Below are 19,353 nucleotides of genomic sequence, written 5' to 3'. Positions count from 1 at the left end.
TCCAGTTCACCTAACAAATAAGTAATGCTCTATCTATCTACTGAATATCAGACAACTAACAAGTCTACTAGTTTAACTAACAAAGAATTTATCTAGTATCTATCTACATCTAATGTTGATAAATAATGTTCATTACATTGGGTCCCTATCATACACCAGGCACATAAAGGCGCAACACGTGTTTGCCCCAGTTAGAGCAAATCCATTTGCCACAAGAGGTATGCTAAGGCGCATTGTTGGCACGTTGCTATTTTGAGGAACTAAAATGGACTCTGCAATAGACCAGCTGAAAGCAGGTACTTTCCACATAAATATAAAAACCTCAGCCTCCATACCTTCTTCAACTCGGGGGGCTTTTTTCAGTTTATTCACAACAACTTGCTTTTGTATAATGTTATTATTATTATTATTAGTATTAGTAGTATTTATTACATGCACATTTATATTTGTTTTATTAAAAACGAGCTTAGATTTGTCCACCTGTCAGGTTTTGGACCATATAGGGCATAGCATGTGTATTTTGGATATAAGCACACTTCGTTATTACTGTTAATTTATTCATTTTGCTGGAAATTAGAACTGAATTTAGAAATAAATTAGAAACAAATCTTTGCACTTAACAAACTAAATTAATTATGTAGGCTAACAGATGTCTGTGTGTACAACACTGTTTCCTTATCCACAAAAGAGAAAGTGAATGTAAAGGCCGATTGGAGGAGGCTCATTCTTTATTCTTGTGCTGCAAATGGTCTGTTTAACTGTTTTCTCGCTAGTGAAGTGTTCCATTTTTCCACTTACAAAGTCTATCATGTAAATAGCAACTGACTTTTAAAGGGAATGGGAGATGAGATGTAAAACACATCTCATTAAGAGAATAAGCTCAACCCAGTTAGACCATGCGCCGCAGCACAAATTGTATTTTTTCGTCCTTAAATAGCAAAAGTGGATTCGGACAGGCCCTTAATGTTTTAGACTTTGCGCCTAGATCATTAAAATAGAGCCCATAGAGTTACCATGATGTTTTTTATCAGTTGAGGACCTTCAAAATATTAGTATGTTTTTCTGCTTGTGCTAATCATGTGACTTTCATCATAACCTACTTTTGTTTTTTTTAAATATCAATGTTAATGATACTAGAACTTCTATGTTAAGCTGCTTTGACACAATCTACAATGTAAAAGCGCTATAGAAATAAACATGAAACATGAAAACATGAATAATTAACCTTCAAATGTTTATAATTACTGAAATAGAGTAGTTTACTGTATATGTATAAATGCTTATACCTTATTTTTACAGCAAAATGTGGTCAACCACATCTGCCAATTTTTTTTTTATTGTAAATTTTACAGAATATTATTATTATTCAATATTATGTTTTTTTACAGTGTGTGTCTGTGGAGTTCAGGAGCTTCTCTTTCTGTGATATGTCATTGCTAAGGGGGTTTTTAGCACATTTCTTTATGTCCAAATCCCCAAGCTCTGGTTTTTAGGTACGGCTCAGGTTTGTTCTTCAGTGAGCGTCTATATTTGCTCAAATCCCAAAGCTTACGAGCAAAAAAGCAATAGTGGTGGACCACTAAATATAGACACACAGTGATTTGTCTAATTCTTCAGAGATGCTCTGTGAACTAAAGATCGACCCAAGTGAAAAGAGAAATCAAATCCTATTATTCCCCAGAGATAAACCCAACACAAATAACCTCTTCAACTTGAGAATAAATCTCTCACCTTGTCCCCTTTAACGCCCATATCTCCCTTAAATCCCGGGAATCCGTCTTCTCCCTGAGAAAGAAAGAGAGAGAGAGATGAAGATTTGACACTCTGAGAAACTTCCTTTCACACATAATACCTTTTTTTTTGACAAATGCAACAGGAGCGATCTCCATGGCAACTGCTATTTCTGCTATTTGCAAGGGCCTGATCTTATTTTCCTGCGGCGTACTCTCGTAGGATAAAACTTTTTTAATGACCAAAGCGAGAAGGTCAAAAATGCATCTTGGAGTATGTTATCAGTTCCATATTCAGAAGCAGAAATGAAACATTAATGATACACGGGAGCAGTGCATTAGCCGTCGGCGCGCACGCACACACTCACAGTCAGATGAACACACTCTAAAATTACCTTTTCACCCTTGTTTCCTTTCAGCCCGCGGACTCCATCAGCACCCTGCAGATAGAAGGAGCCAATGAAAAAAAGAAAGAGGCGAAATCAACAGAGGCCATCTAGACTTCAAATCTCTGAGAAAGCAAACCTCTGTGATGGTGAATGCTGTGTATGAAGCATGAAGGCGCTAAAAGCACATTTTCTAAGCAGGCTGACTTGCTGTCTGCTTTCTACATAAATTGCATCCTCGTATTGTAACTGGTTTATAATGCAAGCCGGATGTAAGATTTCACTCACTCAACTGATTATCCATTAAACTCTCACTTTTAGATTAGAATTAGACTGTTTAGTTTTGACTGTCACGCAATGATTGAATTGCCATGATATTTCTAAATAAAAAAAAGACAGATACATTTTTTTTTTGCCTTTCAAAAACATAACTCAATTCCATTGTAAACTTTCACAGGCTGCCTGACTGAGAAAAAGCATCTGTATAGGTGGTGAGGCACCTTTTTGAAGACAATTAATGAGCTATTTTCAAAATTTAGCATTTACGAATGAAGAATTTAAGTCTAATAAGTAAACATTTTGCAGTAGAAAGCCAACTAAATAAAAGTATAGGCAATTAGCAGTGTCAGAACATCAGGAAGTGCCTCATCCTTTACTACTAGGAACTACACCAACATTCACTGAACAATCAGGGATTGTTATGAGATCTACTAATGACTGTTGAGATGGAAGAAATGAAGATTAAAAACCACAAACCTTCACACCTCGAGGCCCAGGATAACCAATCGGCCCTTGAGGACCATGAGGTCCCTGTAAAATACAATCAGTTATTGATCACATCTAAAGCTGCATTTGTACAACAAAACTGCCACAAACTAAGATAGAAGAGGAGAAATGCAGGATAAAGACATACCAAGTTTCCTTTCTCTCCTGATGGCCCTTCTTTTCCTGGGTGACCCTATTTTGAAGAACGATATGCAAGTTAGGATATTGTTAACTATAAAAACATCAAATCTTTGAGTTGTCGCTTTGAGAAAAGAGAATCTATCTGCTTCTATATGTATTTATCTTCCAGATGACTAACAGACAACTAACTAATGTGTGCCCATCTTGTCTACAAGCTTAACTAACTAACTAACTAACTAACTAACTAACTAACTAACTAACTAACTAACTAACTAACTAACTAACATTACTATCTGACAACTAACAATTCTACCAATTTAACAAACAATCTATTTAGTCTATGTGTTTGACTAACTAACATAATACTATTGGACAGCTAACTAGTGTACCAATTTAACACTATCTAGTCTATGCATTTTAGTAACTAACTAACTAACTAACTAACTAACTAACTAACTAACTAACTAACATATTACTATGGGACAATTAACTTTTCTATCAATTTAACAAACAATCTATCTAGTCTATGCATTTAAGTGACTAACTAACTAACTAACTAACTAACTAACTAACTAACTAACTAACTAACTAACTAACTAACTAACATATTAACTTTTATTTAACTTAACAATCTATCTAGTCTATGCATTTAAGTAACTAACTAGCTAACTAACTAACTAGCTAACACATAACATAACATATCTGATAACTAACTAGACTGTCAATTTAACAAACAATCTATCTAGTCTATGTATTTAACTAACATATTACTATCTGACAACTAACTAGTGTACCGATTTAACAAATACTCTGTCTAGTCTATTCATTTTACTAACTAACTAACTAACTAACTAACTAACTAACTAACTAACTAACTAACTAACTAACTAACTAACTAACTAACTAACTAACTAACTAACTAACTAACTAACATATTACTATCGGACAATTAACTTTTCTATCAATTTAACAAACAATCTATCTAGTCTATGCATTTAAGTGACTAACTAACTAACTAACTAACTAACTAACTAACTAACTAACTAACTAACTAACATATTACTATCGGACAACTAACTTGTCTATCAATTTAACAAACAATCTATCTAGTCCATGCATTTGACTAACTAACATAATACTATCTGACAGCTAACTAGTCTACGAATTTAACAAATACTCTATCAAGTCTATGCGTTTTAGTAAGTAACTCACTAACTAACCTATAACTATCCGACAACTAACATGTCTATCAATTTAACACTATATATTCTATGCATTTAAGTAACTAACTAGCTAACTAACTAACTAGCTAACTAGCTAACACATAACATAACATATCTGATAACTAACTAGACTGTCAATTTAACAAACAATCTATCTAGTCTATGTATTTAACTAACATATTACTATCTGACAACTAACTAGTGTACCGATTTAACAAATACTCTGTCTAGTCTATTCATTTTACTAACTAACTAACTAACTAACTAACTAACTAACTAACTAACTAACTAACTAACTAACTAACTAACTAACTAACTAACTAAATAAATAAATAAATAACATATTAACATCCGATGAATAACTAGACTAGACTAAATAGACTAATCTGTCAATCTATCTAAACACTAGTCTATGAAAAATTAATCTATTAATACCAATTTATCCATCTATCTATCTAATCTTCAGTGCAACTAACAACTAATACATCTAGTCTACAAGTTTAACTGACTAACTACCCACCTAACTAACAGACGACAAAAACAAAGACAGCCCTTTTTCCCTAGGTTGTCCTGCAGTGCCAAACATATATGATGAGTTATGCAATGCTGAGTTGTGGCTTTGAGATGTGAATAATGTGTGCTTGTGAAGATAGATCTGAGAGAAAACAAAAATGGCAGGCCGATCCCTGTGCTATAATTATGAATACAATGAAATCTCTCTGATACGCAAACAACAAAGTTTGAGCCGATCAGACGAGATGCGTGTGGATTTCCCGGACTCACCGGAGGCCCGTCGGCTCCTGGCATTCCCGGCAAGCCTGGTTTTCCAGTGGGACCCTGATAATAGAGGAAATCCAGCACAGATAAGCACTCACAAGCCATTAACACTCACAACACACTTCCTGTTTCAACACACACACATGAATAATCATCTCGTCGATCGATCTATCAGCTCATGTGGCCTGAGGGTAGATGGGTTAATGACAACTAATGATGTCCATAATGAGGAAAATGGTTCAAATGCATATTAACAAATCTTTGTGTTCTTAAAGTGTAAACAAACAGTATATTATTCAGAATAGAATCTTTTATTTCATTAAAAAGCATCACGTTAGCTGAGTTTGCATCTTTCTGTGATCATTCATGACATCTTGAATGAGGAAGGAATGACTGAAACACCCAAATTTAGAATAAATTTTTTTTTTTTTTGCAAAAAAAAAAAAAAAAACTGGAATAAACGCTGACATAAACAACATGAAAAAAAAACAATTTGCAAAAAAATGTTTCTAAAACACATATGCCAAATAAATACTGAAGTAGAGAACATTATGTCATGCGGCCAATCAGCTGTCTTCATTATCCTCGCCTTGTTTACTGTTGGCTGCTAGGTTACCAATACTACAATTAGCTGCTCTGACAACTTGATGGAAATATTTCCGTCATTTCCTAATTCCCATTTGAGGTTTTTTAATTTAATTTTCAATTTAATTTCACTTCTAATTCTTTTTTAATTATTATTTAGAATGGAAGCATGTGTAACATTTAATACTGTATATTAAAAGTAATTTTACATAAATATGACGCATATTAAATGCATTTAAAATGTCAGGTCTAATTTCTTATGTAACTTTTGCAGAAATATGGATATGTTCCATTATTTTAGGTTAGATATTCTGAAATATTAGATTTTTTTTTATTTGATTTGATTTTTTGGCAAGGTGTTTATACAAAATAAAATTAAACATTATTTTTATGTGCATTTCATTATTATTCTATAATGAATAATTTCATTATTCTGAATGAGCGAGTTTTAGCTACTTGTTGTGTTCATAAAAATTAAAACACCCACAAAGAAACTTGACACAGAGGAATATAAAAAACCTCAATGGCAGCATGGTTTTCGCTAGTCATTCTTCCATGGTGGGATGCCACGCCAAAATTCATCCCGCCATGGCTACATTACAGCTTCTCATTTAAATTTTTATTTTTTTTAATAGCGAGTAATAATCGCACCAAAATGTAATAATAGGTAAGTGAATTATAACAGCGCAAACTTTTCTGTAACCGTAGTAGTGCTGTACGTCATTTGCTTAAGCCTTTAAGGTGACATGCTGACTGACTGACTGACGGGTACGTGATGCGTGACGCCAGCAAACACGACATATAACCATTTCACTTTACTTCAGTACGCATTAATATAGCTCTGTAGGTCTATTGGAGACATTCAATAATATTCCTAGCAAATCTAATAAATGCTGGAGACATCCTTGTTACATAAACGCACCAGATCGCACTTCAGCAGCGTTTGTTTAAGAGTGCACAAGAAGATCTGCACGCTCTTAAAGCGGCTTACATTTGAGGGGTGTGCAAGAAGTTTTGTGCACAAGCAGAGGAAATCGGCGCGCAAGTAAAGAGATCCGCATGCTTGTAGGCTATTATCTAAATCTGATCTCGACTTCTAATACTGCGCTCACGACATTTCTCATTGAAATAACGCCACAGGTAGTTGGTAGATCTGTGTAAATAGAAGGCCTGCTGCCACAACTGGAAAAAATCCTAGAGGAAACACTTGGCAGCTAGTGTTTTGGAAGTGTTATTGCAGAGCAACACAAACAGCACGCAGAAGTATGCATGACTACGCACAAGCCAGGCACCGTGGGTCACACCGATCACTCAACGCATAAATATAAACTAAAGTATAAAGTCTTTAGTCATTACCACAACAACAAGGGCAACAATAAACATTCTATCTGTCTTAATACAACAGCCCTGGCCTGTAATGAGTTTTTTTTTTATTTTAGAATTAATTTTATTGACATTAAATGTTAAATTGCTAACAATTGCCATACTTTTCAGTTGCAGATTGAAGTAATTAGTCAAATTTGAGTAATTGGCATTAAAAACAACACAGATACAGTGGATAAAGTCATTATAAAAATGCCAGCACATGTTTAAAGTCAATACCAGGGGTTATACATTTTAGTGAACAAAAAAAAAGCCTCACCTTTTCTCCTGGAGGTCCGATCGGTCCCTGAGGACCATTAAGCCCCTGTGGAATAAGCAGATGTGAAGTGGTTAATGATATGAGTGAAGGGGGAGGGCTATGTGTGTAAGTGGGAGTCTCCTGATGAATACCTGAGCTCCAGGGTTGCCTTGCTGTCCAGGGGGACCGGGTTCACCTTGAGGACCCTGATGGGAGAAAACAGTAGGGATCATATATAGGTAATATAGATCATATATACAAATAAAGTCAAATTTTTATTCTTTTAAAAATATTTCCCAAGTGCTGTTTAAGAGAGAGTATTTTTCTTTCAACACATTTTGAAAGATAATAGTTATAATAACTAAGTTCTAAAAATGAATTTCTTTTATCTTTTCCATGATGACAATACGTAATATTTCACAAGTTATTTTGCAAAATTCATTCATTAAAGGGATATTTAAATAATTAATTGTTCAGTAGCCAATCAAAAAAATAAAATAAAATAAAAAAAATTAAAAATATGTAAATAAATAAATAAATAAACAAACAAACAAACAAACAAACAAACAAACAAACAAACAAACAAATAAATAAATAAATAAATAAATAAATAATTTGAACAATATTGCCCTTAAAAATATTTGTCAATTTCCTAAACTGTTTTTAATTCAGCCAAACTAAAAGAAATATCATTATCTCCAGAATAAAATACAATTACAGGAAATATTAATATTATTCAAAAATTCTACGTAAGGTTAATAATGTTGCATTAATTGTATATAAATCATGCATAAACATATTCATGTGTAAATGTATGTGTGTCAGACTTACAATGTTTCCTTTGGGTCCTGGGTGTCCGTCCATACCAGTCACACCCTAAAACAATTAAAACCAGACCAAAACTGAGAAAAACTAATTCAGCAAACGTAACACTAAGAATAAAAACATTCATTAATAGGCTGTTGTTTAAATTAGTGATAACTCTAATGAATGAAAGAGATAAATAGATTCAGATGAAGATAAATTTTGCACTCACAGGAGGTCCTGGAGGCCCTTGAGGACCTTTGGGGCCCAAAACACCACGAGGACCCTGAATAAGAGAAGATGAGGAGATGGAGAGTTGTGTTCAGCTGATAAACACAGGCTTTACTGAGATAAAAAAAGGTGGTGGTGCATTCACTAGGTCACATGATTTTGATATGAATAAAGCAGTTTTTTATGCCATCTATAACACACTTCATCTCCTGTGCTTCATTTTAAGTATTATTTATTTAAAAAAATGTATTCTAAATTAATTAAAGAGCTATAAAGTATTACATTTTAAATGCTAAAACATTATAATAAAATAAATGTTTATTATAAGATGTTATTAATATTTAACTTTAATTAAATCAAACAACAAATAAACTGGCGATGCTTTTTTAATAATTAAAAAAAAAAAAAAAACGAAAATAAAAAAAATGTTCTACCTAATTAAAAAAATCAAATAAATGTTGATTAAATACATTAAAATCTAATTAAAAATAAAATATATAAGTGTTTCGCTTATTTCAAGTATCTTTTATTAAAATCTCAAATTTTAAATGTTCAACTGAAATAAAGAGCTATACAGTATTTAATTTTAAAATGCTAAATATAAATAAAATGTTTTATTGAAAATGTTATTGATCTTTCACTTTAATTACACTAAACAGCAAAATAAACTGGTCATGAGATGTTTTTAATAATGCACTTGCTTAAAGTGATATTTTTGTTTTTAAATTAGAACATAAACATTTTAAAATTGAAAAAAATAAAACTTTATTTTTAAATAATATAATACAAAATGTTCTAGCTAATTTAAAATGTCAAATAAATGTTGATTAAATACAATAAAATAAAGTAATTATTTAAAAATAAAATAGAAGTCTCCCACTTATTTTATATCCAAAATAAACAATTATATGTTAAAAAAACAACTGAAAATGAAATGAAATAATTGCTTTAAAATATCAATAAATATTAAAATATTAAATATTAAAATTAAAGAAAATTATTTAAAAATAGACACTGAGTATTTAAGCAGTTTTAAAATTACACAATTATTAAATAATAATAAATTAATAAAATTAATAAGTGTTCAAAAAATATTATAAATGAAACAAAAATATATTTTAAAAAATAGCATTGATGGTTCCAGCTATTTAAAAATACAAAATAATATTAATACTAATAATGATAAATACAATTTATATCTTAGGTAAAGAACATTTTAATGTAAAATCACCTACTTTAAATAGCTTATCAGACATAATCAATAAAATTAATGTTCAAATAACATTATAAATTTCAAATATGTATATATTTAAAAGGAAATAGCCAATAAGGGTTCCAGCTATTTAAAAATGTAAAAAAAATAAAATAAAAATAAATAAATAAATAAATAAATAAATAAATAAATAAATACAATTTATATCTTAGGTAAAGAATATTTTAATGTTAAATCCCATTCTTTAAATAGCTTATCGGAAATATTTATTAAAATTAATAAATGTTTAAATAATAAATAAAACAAAAAAAAAAATATTTAAAATGGAAATGGCCATTAAGGGTTCCAGCTATTTAAAAATGTAAAATAATGATAATAATAATATTAATAATAATAATAATAATAATAATAATAATAATAATAATAATAATAATAACAATATGATTAATAATAATAATAATAATAATAATAACAATAATAATAATAATAATAATAATAATAATAATATGATTAATAATAATAATAATAATAATAATAATAATAATAATAATAATAATAATAATAATAAGTACTATTTATATTTGAGCTATACCATATTTTAACATAAAATCACCTACTTTAAATAGCTTATGGGACATAATTAATAAAAATAATAAATGTTCTAATAAGATTATCCATTTTATAAAGAAAAAAGCCAATAAGTGTTCCAGCCATTTAAAAAAAATAACAACAACAATAATAATAATACTATTTGTATCTGAGGTATGCCATATGTTATTGATAAATCATCTACTTTAGCTTATCAGACATAATAGTGAATGTTTATGTGTTGAGGCATGTATAATCTGAATGATGAATACAGAGCTCCTCCTGCTGGACAGAGTGTTAAACTGTTTTAACAATAAGTGGTCAACTGAACAACCTGTACACTTCCTGTCTCCCGTTTCTCTCACAACACATCCAAAATACAAAACAGTATCTGTCATTGTTACATTAGCAGATAAAAGACAGCATGCTGGCACACTGGAGGAAACATAAGCTTACCGGTTCACCAGGCAGGCCTCGGGGTCCGACCTCACCATCGTCACCCTGGAACACAGGAAATTATGTCATTATTATGACCAATTAGATAAAGTAAGATAACAGATGAAGAGGGAAGTGTCATTACTCTTTCTCCATCTTCTCCTGAAGGCCCCGGTGGACCCTGAGGACCCGTCTCACCCTACAAATACACACACACAATCATTAATACACGTTTAGTGAATAACTTGCTACTTACATGACTATATTATGAATTAATTAAAGACTGCATATATGCAATCTGGATATTAACATTAAGGATTTGAGAACATCAAAAATACGCATTTTATAATATTAAATTAAATTAAATTAAATTAAATTAAATTAAATTAAATTAAATTAAATTAAATTAAATTAAATTAAATTTAATTTAATTTAATTTAATTTAATTTAATTAAATTACTTGCTCTAAAGTGTCCTATTAAATTTAGGAATGTTCAAATAAAATAAAATAAAAAATATTAAATTACAACCTATTTTATAATACTTATTATTTATCAAAATAAAATAACATTTATCTGAAAATAAAATAAATTTACTCTTAAGGGTCCTAACTATGATTACATATAATTTGAATAAATAATATTAATAACAAATAGCTAATCTATAAATTTTTTAAATGTATTTGAAAATAAATTGTAACCGATCTAAATTCTATTTTGAAACATGCACTATATGGATCAACTTGTTATTAAATCTGGACATTAATTAGAAGATTGGAGAAAAATTTAAACATCTTAAATTGAATTCCAGAAATTAAATTCCAGAAATTAAATTAAATTAAATTAAATTAAATTAAATTAAATTAAATTAAATTAAATTAAATTAAATTCAATTCAATTCAATTCAATTCAATTCAATTATTTGTTCTAAAATGTCCTATTTATTTAGGAATGTTGAAGTAAAATAAAATATATTAAAACGAAAACTTTTTAAGGGTTTGAATTATTATAAAACCTTTTTTAAAAACTCAATATTGACATGTTATACAAAAAAATGTAAACTATTTTATATTTTTTATTATATATTCAAATAAAATTTATTTATAAAATAAAATAAAAGTCCTAAACATATGTATATGTTATAATAATATAAAAATTAATGTATTTGAAAATTAAGTAACACTGATCCAAATGCTGTTACAATGTCGACTACATGTGCAAATAAAACATAATATATTTAAAAGATAAATAAATAAAATAATAATTTTTACCCTGTATAAAATAAAATAATTATAATATATTTTTCATTGTATTAATTTCTAAAATAAAATACATTTTAATTTAATTTAATTTAATTTAAAACTAAATTAAATTAATGTATTTGAAAATAAAATAACTCTGATCCAAATGCCATTTTACAATGCCAACTATATGCGCAAATAAAATAAAATATATTTGGAAAAAATAAATAAATAAAAATAAAATAATCATGTTTACCCTGCATAAAATAGTCATAAATAATTTTTATTGTATGAATTAAAATTAAATAAAAAATAAAAATAAAAAATAATTAAAATAAAATAAATAAATAAAAAAGAAAAAAATTTAATTAAAAAATGAAAAATAAAAACCATGTTTACCCTGTGTCCCTTTTCACCGGGCAAACCAGCGAGACCATCAAATCCTCGATCTCCCTGTGAGACACACACAAAACAGTTCCTAATTACAGGACAGTTACATTTTTAGAGACAATTATTCCCAATTATAATCCATCTGTTTCCTTTCTTTCATCTTACTGTGCACATTCATCATTGTGTGTCATGCTAAAAGCAGTCTGTTTATTGTAAATCTCTCTAGGTTTACCTTGGGTCCTGTCTGTCCAGGCATTCCTCTGGCTCCATCTGAGCCGGGTCGACCCTAAAAACGCACAAAACATCATTACCATATAATAACAATCACACCGGCCTGGGGGATTTCAGCGAAATGCAAACCTACCCTTCTACCAGGCTTTCCGGTAGGGCCTGCAGATCCCATTGGACCACGAGGACCCTAAAACACACAAAAACAGGTCTGTAAATTTTGTGTAATCGACCTACATTATCAATAAGCCTCTCCCCTTAAATGACAAATGAGCCAAGGGTAGTTGTGGGTAGTGGTAAAATGAAAATAAAAGGGTAGTGACTGGAAACATCTTTATATTGCAGCAAATTTAGGTTTAATGAGGTTTTAATGATGTTTATGATACAAAAGTGATTAAATAGTTTTGTAAAAAAAGATAGGGATAGTTTAATAGCTGCAGCGATAGGATTATTAAATAAAAATAGCACTGGGCAACGATTAATTACAATGTTTTATCTGTTTAATTTTTGTTATGAATGTTTTATTTATATTTAGATATAAAATATATATGCACTGTATATTATAGGAATTATATTAACATTTAAATATCTCTAGATATTTTTGTTTTGTATAGTTTTGTTTTGGTACATTATTTAAACATAAAAATAATTGAGGTTAAGCGCATCAAAAATAAAAGTTTTTTTTTTTAAATTATGTTGATAAACAGCGCAATGCGACCAATTATAACAAATAATGTTGGTTATTTTTATATATTTTTACGACATTTTAGTCTCGTCTCTATGTATGTCAAGTTGAATGTGGATGCAGTCACTGTTAGTATCTAACAATACTGATGTCGTCCAGGTTTTGTCACATCTTGGTGAAAAGTTCAAATATTGAAAAGTTTTCATCATATATTTATAGAAGTAAACATGAGGGGAGTTGGGGGGGGGGGGGGGGGTAAATATGAGGTGCCAGATCAGATTTCAGAGGTGCCAGACCTGGATCCCACTTGTCCGGCACAAATTAAGCCCTGGTTAGGAGTAATGAGCAGGGCTAGACAAAATCTGTAGACATTTTTTTATCTGTTTCTATTTCTGCATATAAATTTGTCTAAAAATATATACATTCATTCAATCATTCATTTTCTTGTAGGCTTAGTCCCTTTATTAGTCTGGGGTCGCCACAGCGGAATGAACCGCCAATTTATCCAGCAAGTTTTTACGCAGCGGATGCCCTTCCAGCCGCAACCCGTCCCTGGGAAACATTCATACAAACATTCACACACACACTCATACCCTACGGACAATTTAGCCTACCCAATTCACCTGTACCCAGTGGCGCAACAAGAGGGTATGCAGTATATGCGGCGCATAGGGGCGCCACACATGGGGGGGCGCCGTTGTGCCAAAACTATTTTTAAAATTATCCTTATTAAAAGTTTCAAATAATAAAAATAAATAAATATGTTTTGTTAAAAAACATTATTTTGCATTTTAAACGGATATAATATTGTTATTGTTTAATTCAAAATCATTTAACACAATAACATGCAGTCCCACAGCCGAAAGTGGTCATGTAGATGTAACTGTTTAGATTTGTTTTTATTTTTATCAAAATAAACTGTCAAATCATACATAATGTCAAAAGTTATAAGATTAATCTGAGAATTTGTCTTAATTTATTATTAATTAATTAATATAAAATAAGAGGGATCACACAAAATTTGAACCCGCATACCCCTCAGTAAATGTGTAGTTGCGCCCCTGCCTGTACCGCATTTCTTTGGACTGTGGGGGAAACCGGAGCACCCGGAGGAAACCCACGCGAAGACAGGGAGAACATGCAAACTCCACACAGAAACACCAACTGAGCCGAGGTTCGAACCAGCGACCTTCTTGCTGTAAGGGAACAGCACTACCTACTGCGCCACTGCTTCGCCCATAAATATATACATAATAATAATAATAATAATAATAATAATAATAATAATAATAAATAAATAAATGAATAAATGGATAAAGTAATAAATGACTGAAAAAATAAATAAATAAATAATTTATGCAGAATGATTTTGAGAGTAACTGAAAGCGTAACTTTTATTAAAGGTTTACAATTCAAATCCAATTAGAACCTTATTTCATATATTTTTTTGTAAACAATTGTTTTTATTATTTCAGTTTTAGTTTAATATAGAGAGCATACAGCATATGACTAAATGGTAAAAAAAAAACAGAATCCCCAACCCCCACCCAGGTAGACTTGTTCTATAATAACAGAAGTAAAAAGATTGATGTGTTAAAAAAGAAAAAAAGAGAATAATGTTAAGCCAAATAGAGAGTAGAAGAAAGGTAAGTACAAATAATTAACTATTACATCACGAGATACATAAAGTACATATAAACAGACAAGCTGGACATTGGAAGGTTGAAACAAAAGATTTGACAATATTAAAAGCTATAATCTAGGAGTTAACAGTTTTTGACTGAGCTCCATGAAGTTCCATACAAATAATGTCCAGCAAAGATAGCCCCCCGTATTTCATACATTGACAAAATGACAGAAAGTATTACTTTACAAACTGTATACTAAATAAATCATATAAACATTTGCCTATTATTCAATAATATTCCATATTAATTCATGTGTGACTAGTAATGAGTGAGGTCTACCTGAGGTCCTGATTCTCCAGACTCTCCTTTCAATCCAGACACACCAGGAGGACCCTGGAAAGATCAAAACAAGCTTAGACTTAGACTTAGACTTAGAAAACTTTATTGCTCCCGCAGGAAATTGCTTACGTAATGACTGCCATAACACACAAACACAGAAACACAAAAACACAAGACAGAATAAATAAATTAGATAAGTGAAATAAGTCACATAAATCCAACCAATCTATAGAAGGAAACAGCCACAATACATAAATACACAAACTATTATATAAGATATTACACTTAAAAGAATCAGTGGTAACTAATACTATTAAGTCATATATCAAGTAATGAAAATAATATTAACCAAAACCAATAATATTACACGTAAAACAATTGCACATAAAATATTTAAAGTAATAAAGTGATACAACACTCATTTAAAAAAACAATGATATTGCACTAAAAATATTTAACACCTAAAAAAAAAAAACGTACAAATATTGCACCTAGTAGACTATTGCACATCATAAAACATAAAGCTTGAAATAAAGTTATTATATCATTATCATCATACACAGACAACCTTAAATTGAGTGTGCCTCACAGAGGTAAGTGGGCCTGACAAACCACCCGTAGAAAACACTCTTTCATCTCTCTGACAATTTAACGGACACTTTCGTAGAATCAGCACAAAAAAACACTGTGAATTTATGAAGTGTGCTTCACACAGGTGAGCGGCATGTAGACCACATGTAGAAACACTCCTCTCTCTGAAAAACACTCCCCCTTACTTAATTCTCTGAGCACTAACAGATCCTTTGTATAATTAGTACTTGTTGTGTGTATTGCCTATTCTTGCTGAATGCCTCCTTAACTGTACAGTTTGGACAAAATTGTCAGCTAAATGCCTAAATGTAAATATAAATTGGGACAGATATGAAATGGACATACCAGAGGACCAGGACGGCCTGTCAAACCCATCGGTCCAGTTGGTCCCCTCATGGCCAGCTATGCAAAAATAAAACAGAGCTATTAGTTTGCATTCAGATGCTTATAAGTATGTTTGTGTGTGTGTGTGTGTGTGTGTGTGTGTGTGTGTGTGTGTGTGTGTGTGTGTGTGTGTGTGTGTGTGTGTGTGTGTGTGTGTGTGTGTGTGTGTGTGTGTGTGTGTGTGTGTGTGTGTGAGTGTGTTTTACCCTGGCCTGCTGCATGATAGCTTGCATCTGAGCCTCTTGAGCAGAAACAGCAGGACCTTTCTGTCCTCCGTCTCCTCCTGTGCTCATGCGGAACTGCACACACACAGCAAAAATATCACAGTTAAACATTAAAACACTCAAAACATTCAGCCAAACACGCTTATATGAGTCAACAGTGTGCTGCGTTGTTAGAATAAAACCTATTTGGAAAATGAAAAAGCACTATTTTAGAATGTTTGCGATATGTTCGGATCAAATCAGTTGAAAGAAAAAAATGAAATATGTATAGCTTGTCATTAACAGAAAGATTTACAGAGCAGTTTACAGAATAATTCACCCAAATCTGAAAATGAATAGTTTTATTTTGGGGTGAACTATCCCTTTAAGCATGCAAATAAAAGATACATGTTTACAACGGAATGCTGGCTTACTAATGCACATTTTGCTGTAAACTGTCTTTTAAAAAATTGTTTGTGAAAGAACAATGCTAAAAATAAATAAATAAATAAATAAATAAATAAATAAATAAATAAATAAATCAATCAATCAATCAATCAATCAATCAATCAATCAATCAATCAATCAATCAATAAATAAATAAGCTCTAAACAGGGCACCTATTTACAAACTCTCAATTAATGTTAAAATAAAATATAGTAATTCTAAAGTGTTAATAAAATGCATACGGTGAATGATAAATGTTGCATTTAAGCTGCATATTAAATTAAATGAGTGACATCAAGTTATAGCAAAAAATAGAAAATTTAATTAAATAAAAATCTAAACTGCTCTGTTTATTTAAAAAATTTAAACGTTGAAATACAATTAAATACAGAAAATGTAAAAATATAAAATGTAAAATCAGAAAAAAAATATGTAAAATAAATAACTCAAATTTAAAAAATCATCATTTATAATTTATGCAAATATTTAAAATGTATTTAAAAAAAGCTCTTAAGTGCTCATTATAAATTAACATTAAAAAAATAAATGTGAGAAAAAAGATAAATGTTTTTTTTTAAATGTTCTATCTATTCATAGATTCTAATTGCAAAATTTATTTTTATTTAAACAAACAAACAAATAAATTAATTAATTAATTAATTAATAAATAAATAAATAATTTATATAAATAATAAATACAATTTTTATACAAACCCATGAAGTTAAATGCATGCAATTGCAAAATTGAAGTGAAGTAAAAATGCCACTGGAAATCAAGGGCGAGTTTAAAGGCATTGGATTATGTTATACAGTTTTTCCTGTTTAGATTGATCGATTAGGGGATGGTAGATCATCAACACAATACATCTACACTGTGCACAGAACACAATGAATTAGGTTCTGAATAAACCTACAGCTGAAATCAGACCAGCATTATCAGTCTCAGTGCAAAGCTAAAAGTATCCGGCAGTGCCATCTGGTGGCTAAACCCTACCATTACATTTAATGCTGGATTTATTCAGTATTGATTATGAGGGCTTTTTGACAAAGCACGATGCCTTGTTACACGTGCGTTAACACTTCTGCACACAAAAGATCATGTTTTGAGCATGCAACAAGCCATTGTGCACACTTAAAACATGATCTTGCATGTAGAATTGTTAACACATGCAACAAGCCATTTAGAGTGCACAAAACATGATATTTTGCATGCAGAATTGTTAACACGCATGCAACAAACCATTTAGAGTGCAAAAACAATTGGTCTTTGGCACGCAGAATTGTTAACATGCATGCAACAAGCCATTTAAGAGTGCACAAAACATGATTTTTGCATGCAGAATTGTTAGCACACATGCAACAAGCCATCTAACGTGCACAAAACATGATGTTTTGTATGCAGAATTGTTAACATGCATGCAACAAGCTAATTAGAGTGCACAAAACATGATCTTTTGCTTGCAGAATTGTTAATACACATGCAACAAGGCATTTAGAGAGCACAAAACTTGGTCTTTGGCACATAGAATTGTTAACACGCATGAAACAAGCCATTTAGGTTGCTCAAAACATGATCTATTGCATGCAGAATTGTTAATGCACAAGCAACAAGGCATATTGCGCACTCAAAACATGACCTTTGGCACATAGAATTGTTAACACGCATGCAAAAAGCCATTTTTAGCACTCAGAACATGATCTTTTGTATGCAAAATTGTTAATGCCCATGCATCAAGGCATTTAGAGTGCTCAAAACATGATTTCTTAGCACACACAATTGTTAACACGCATGCAACAAGCCATTTAGAGTGCTCAAAACATGATCTTTTGCATGCAGAATTGTTAATTCCCATGCAACAAGGAATATTGCATGCTCAAAACATGATCTTTTGCACATAGACTGTTAACACACATGCAACAAGCCATTAAGAGTGCTCAAAACACGATCTTTTGCATGCAGAATTGTTAATACCCATGCAACAAGACATTTAGAGTGCTAAAAACTTGATTTCTTGCATGCAGAATTGTTAATGCCCTTGCAACAAGGTGTACTGCCTGCTTAAAACATGATCTTTTGCACATAGAATGGTTGACACGTAAGCAACAAGCCATTTAGAGTGCACAAAACATGATCTTCTGCATGCAGAATTGTTAACATGCGTGCAACAAGCCCTTTTACAGGCTCAAAACATGATCCTTTGCATCCATGACTGTAAACATGCAAGCAAAAAGGCATTCTCAGCACTGAAAACATGATTTTTTGCACACAAAGTTGTGTTGGAAATCTAACTCCATATGAGAAGAGGTGATGTGCAGCCTGAAGCTCCGTTAAAATCACATGCTGACTGTAAACACTCAGTTTTACCATGCACTTCCAGAACATCTGGATTTGAGATGGAAGCTATCCAGTAATCTCCATTTAAAGACTCACAGACTTGAAATGAATGCTCAAAACACACTCAGGAGTATAAATATCTAAAAAGCTGATATTGGAGTAAAGAGTCGGAAAAGAAAAAATGTGGAGAAGCTGAGGAATTAGTGTTATTGATGGAGGATCAGAGTATTTCTGAGACAATGATCAGGAAACTGCTCTGAAAACAAATCCACAGCTTAACGGACATTACCAAACCTCTCATCTGCAGGATAGAACTGATCTCAGTACAGAGCAATGGAGCTTTAACTCTGTTTATATATGTGTGTACCTCAATGTGTGAAAGTG

The 19,353-nt window shown here is 31.0% G+C and overlaps 1 protein-coding gene across 3 annotated transcripts in view; it reads right to left on the bottom strand.

The window, feature by feature from the left end:
* col5a1 (procollagen, type V, alpha 1) overlaps positions 1-19,353 on the bottom strand; it is a 219,573-nt gene that overhangs the window by 68,161 nt on the left and 132,059 nt on the right. For all 3 annotated transcript variants that reach the window (XR_015519911.1, XM_087300581.1, XM_087300582.1), the window contains exons 13-29: positions 16,191-16,283; positions 15,946-16,002; positions 15,010-15,063; positions 12,494-12,547; positions 12,362-12,415; positions 12,139-12,192; positions 10,645-10,698; positions 10,521-10,565; positions 8,265-8,318; positions 8,060-8,104; positions 7,381-7,434; positions 7,250-7,294; positions 5,029-5,082; positions 3,030-3,074; positions 2,873-2,926; positions 2,126-2,170; positions 1,732-1,785 (exon numbers count right to left, since the gene is read on the bottom strand). Coding sequence is in view for 2 of the 3 variants with exons in the window: in XM_087300581.1 (XP_087156707.1) it covers positions 1,732-1,785; positions 2,126-2,170; positions 2,873-2,926; positions 3,030-3,074; positions 5,029-5,082; positions 7,250-7,294; positions 7,381-7,434; positions 8,060-8,104; positions 8,265-8,318; positions 10,521-10,565; positions 10,645-10,698; positions 12,139-12,192; positions 12,362-12,415; positions 12,494-12,547; positions 15,010-15,063; positions 15,946-16,002; positions 16,191-16,283 (915 nt within the window). In the remaining variant the exon portion in view is untranslated. The remainder of the gene's footprint in view (positions 1-1,731; positions 1,786-2,125; positions 2,171-2,872; positions 2,927-3,029; positions 3,075-5,028; positions 5,083-7,249; positions 7,295-7,380; positions 7,435-8,059; positions 8,105-8,264; positions 8,319-10,520; positions 10,566-10,644; positions 10,699-12,138; positions 12,193-12,361; positions 12,416-12,493; positions 12,548-15,009; positions 15,064-15,945; positions 16,003-16,190; positions 16,284-19,353) is intronic.

The sequence above is a fragment of the Danio rerio genome, chromosome 21, assembly GCF_052040795.2.
Source record: "Danio rerio strain M-AB ecotype USA chromosome 21, GRCz13ab, whole genome shotgun sequence".
Taxonomy (NCBI): Eukaryota; Metazoa; Chordata; class Actinopteri; order Cypriniformes; family Danionidae; genus Danio; species Danio rerio.
This window is presented reverse-complemented; position numbering and strand designations above follow the sequence as displayed.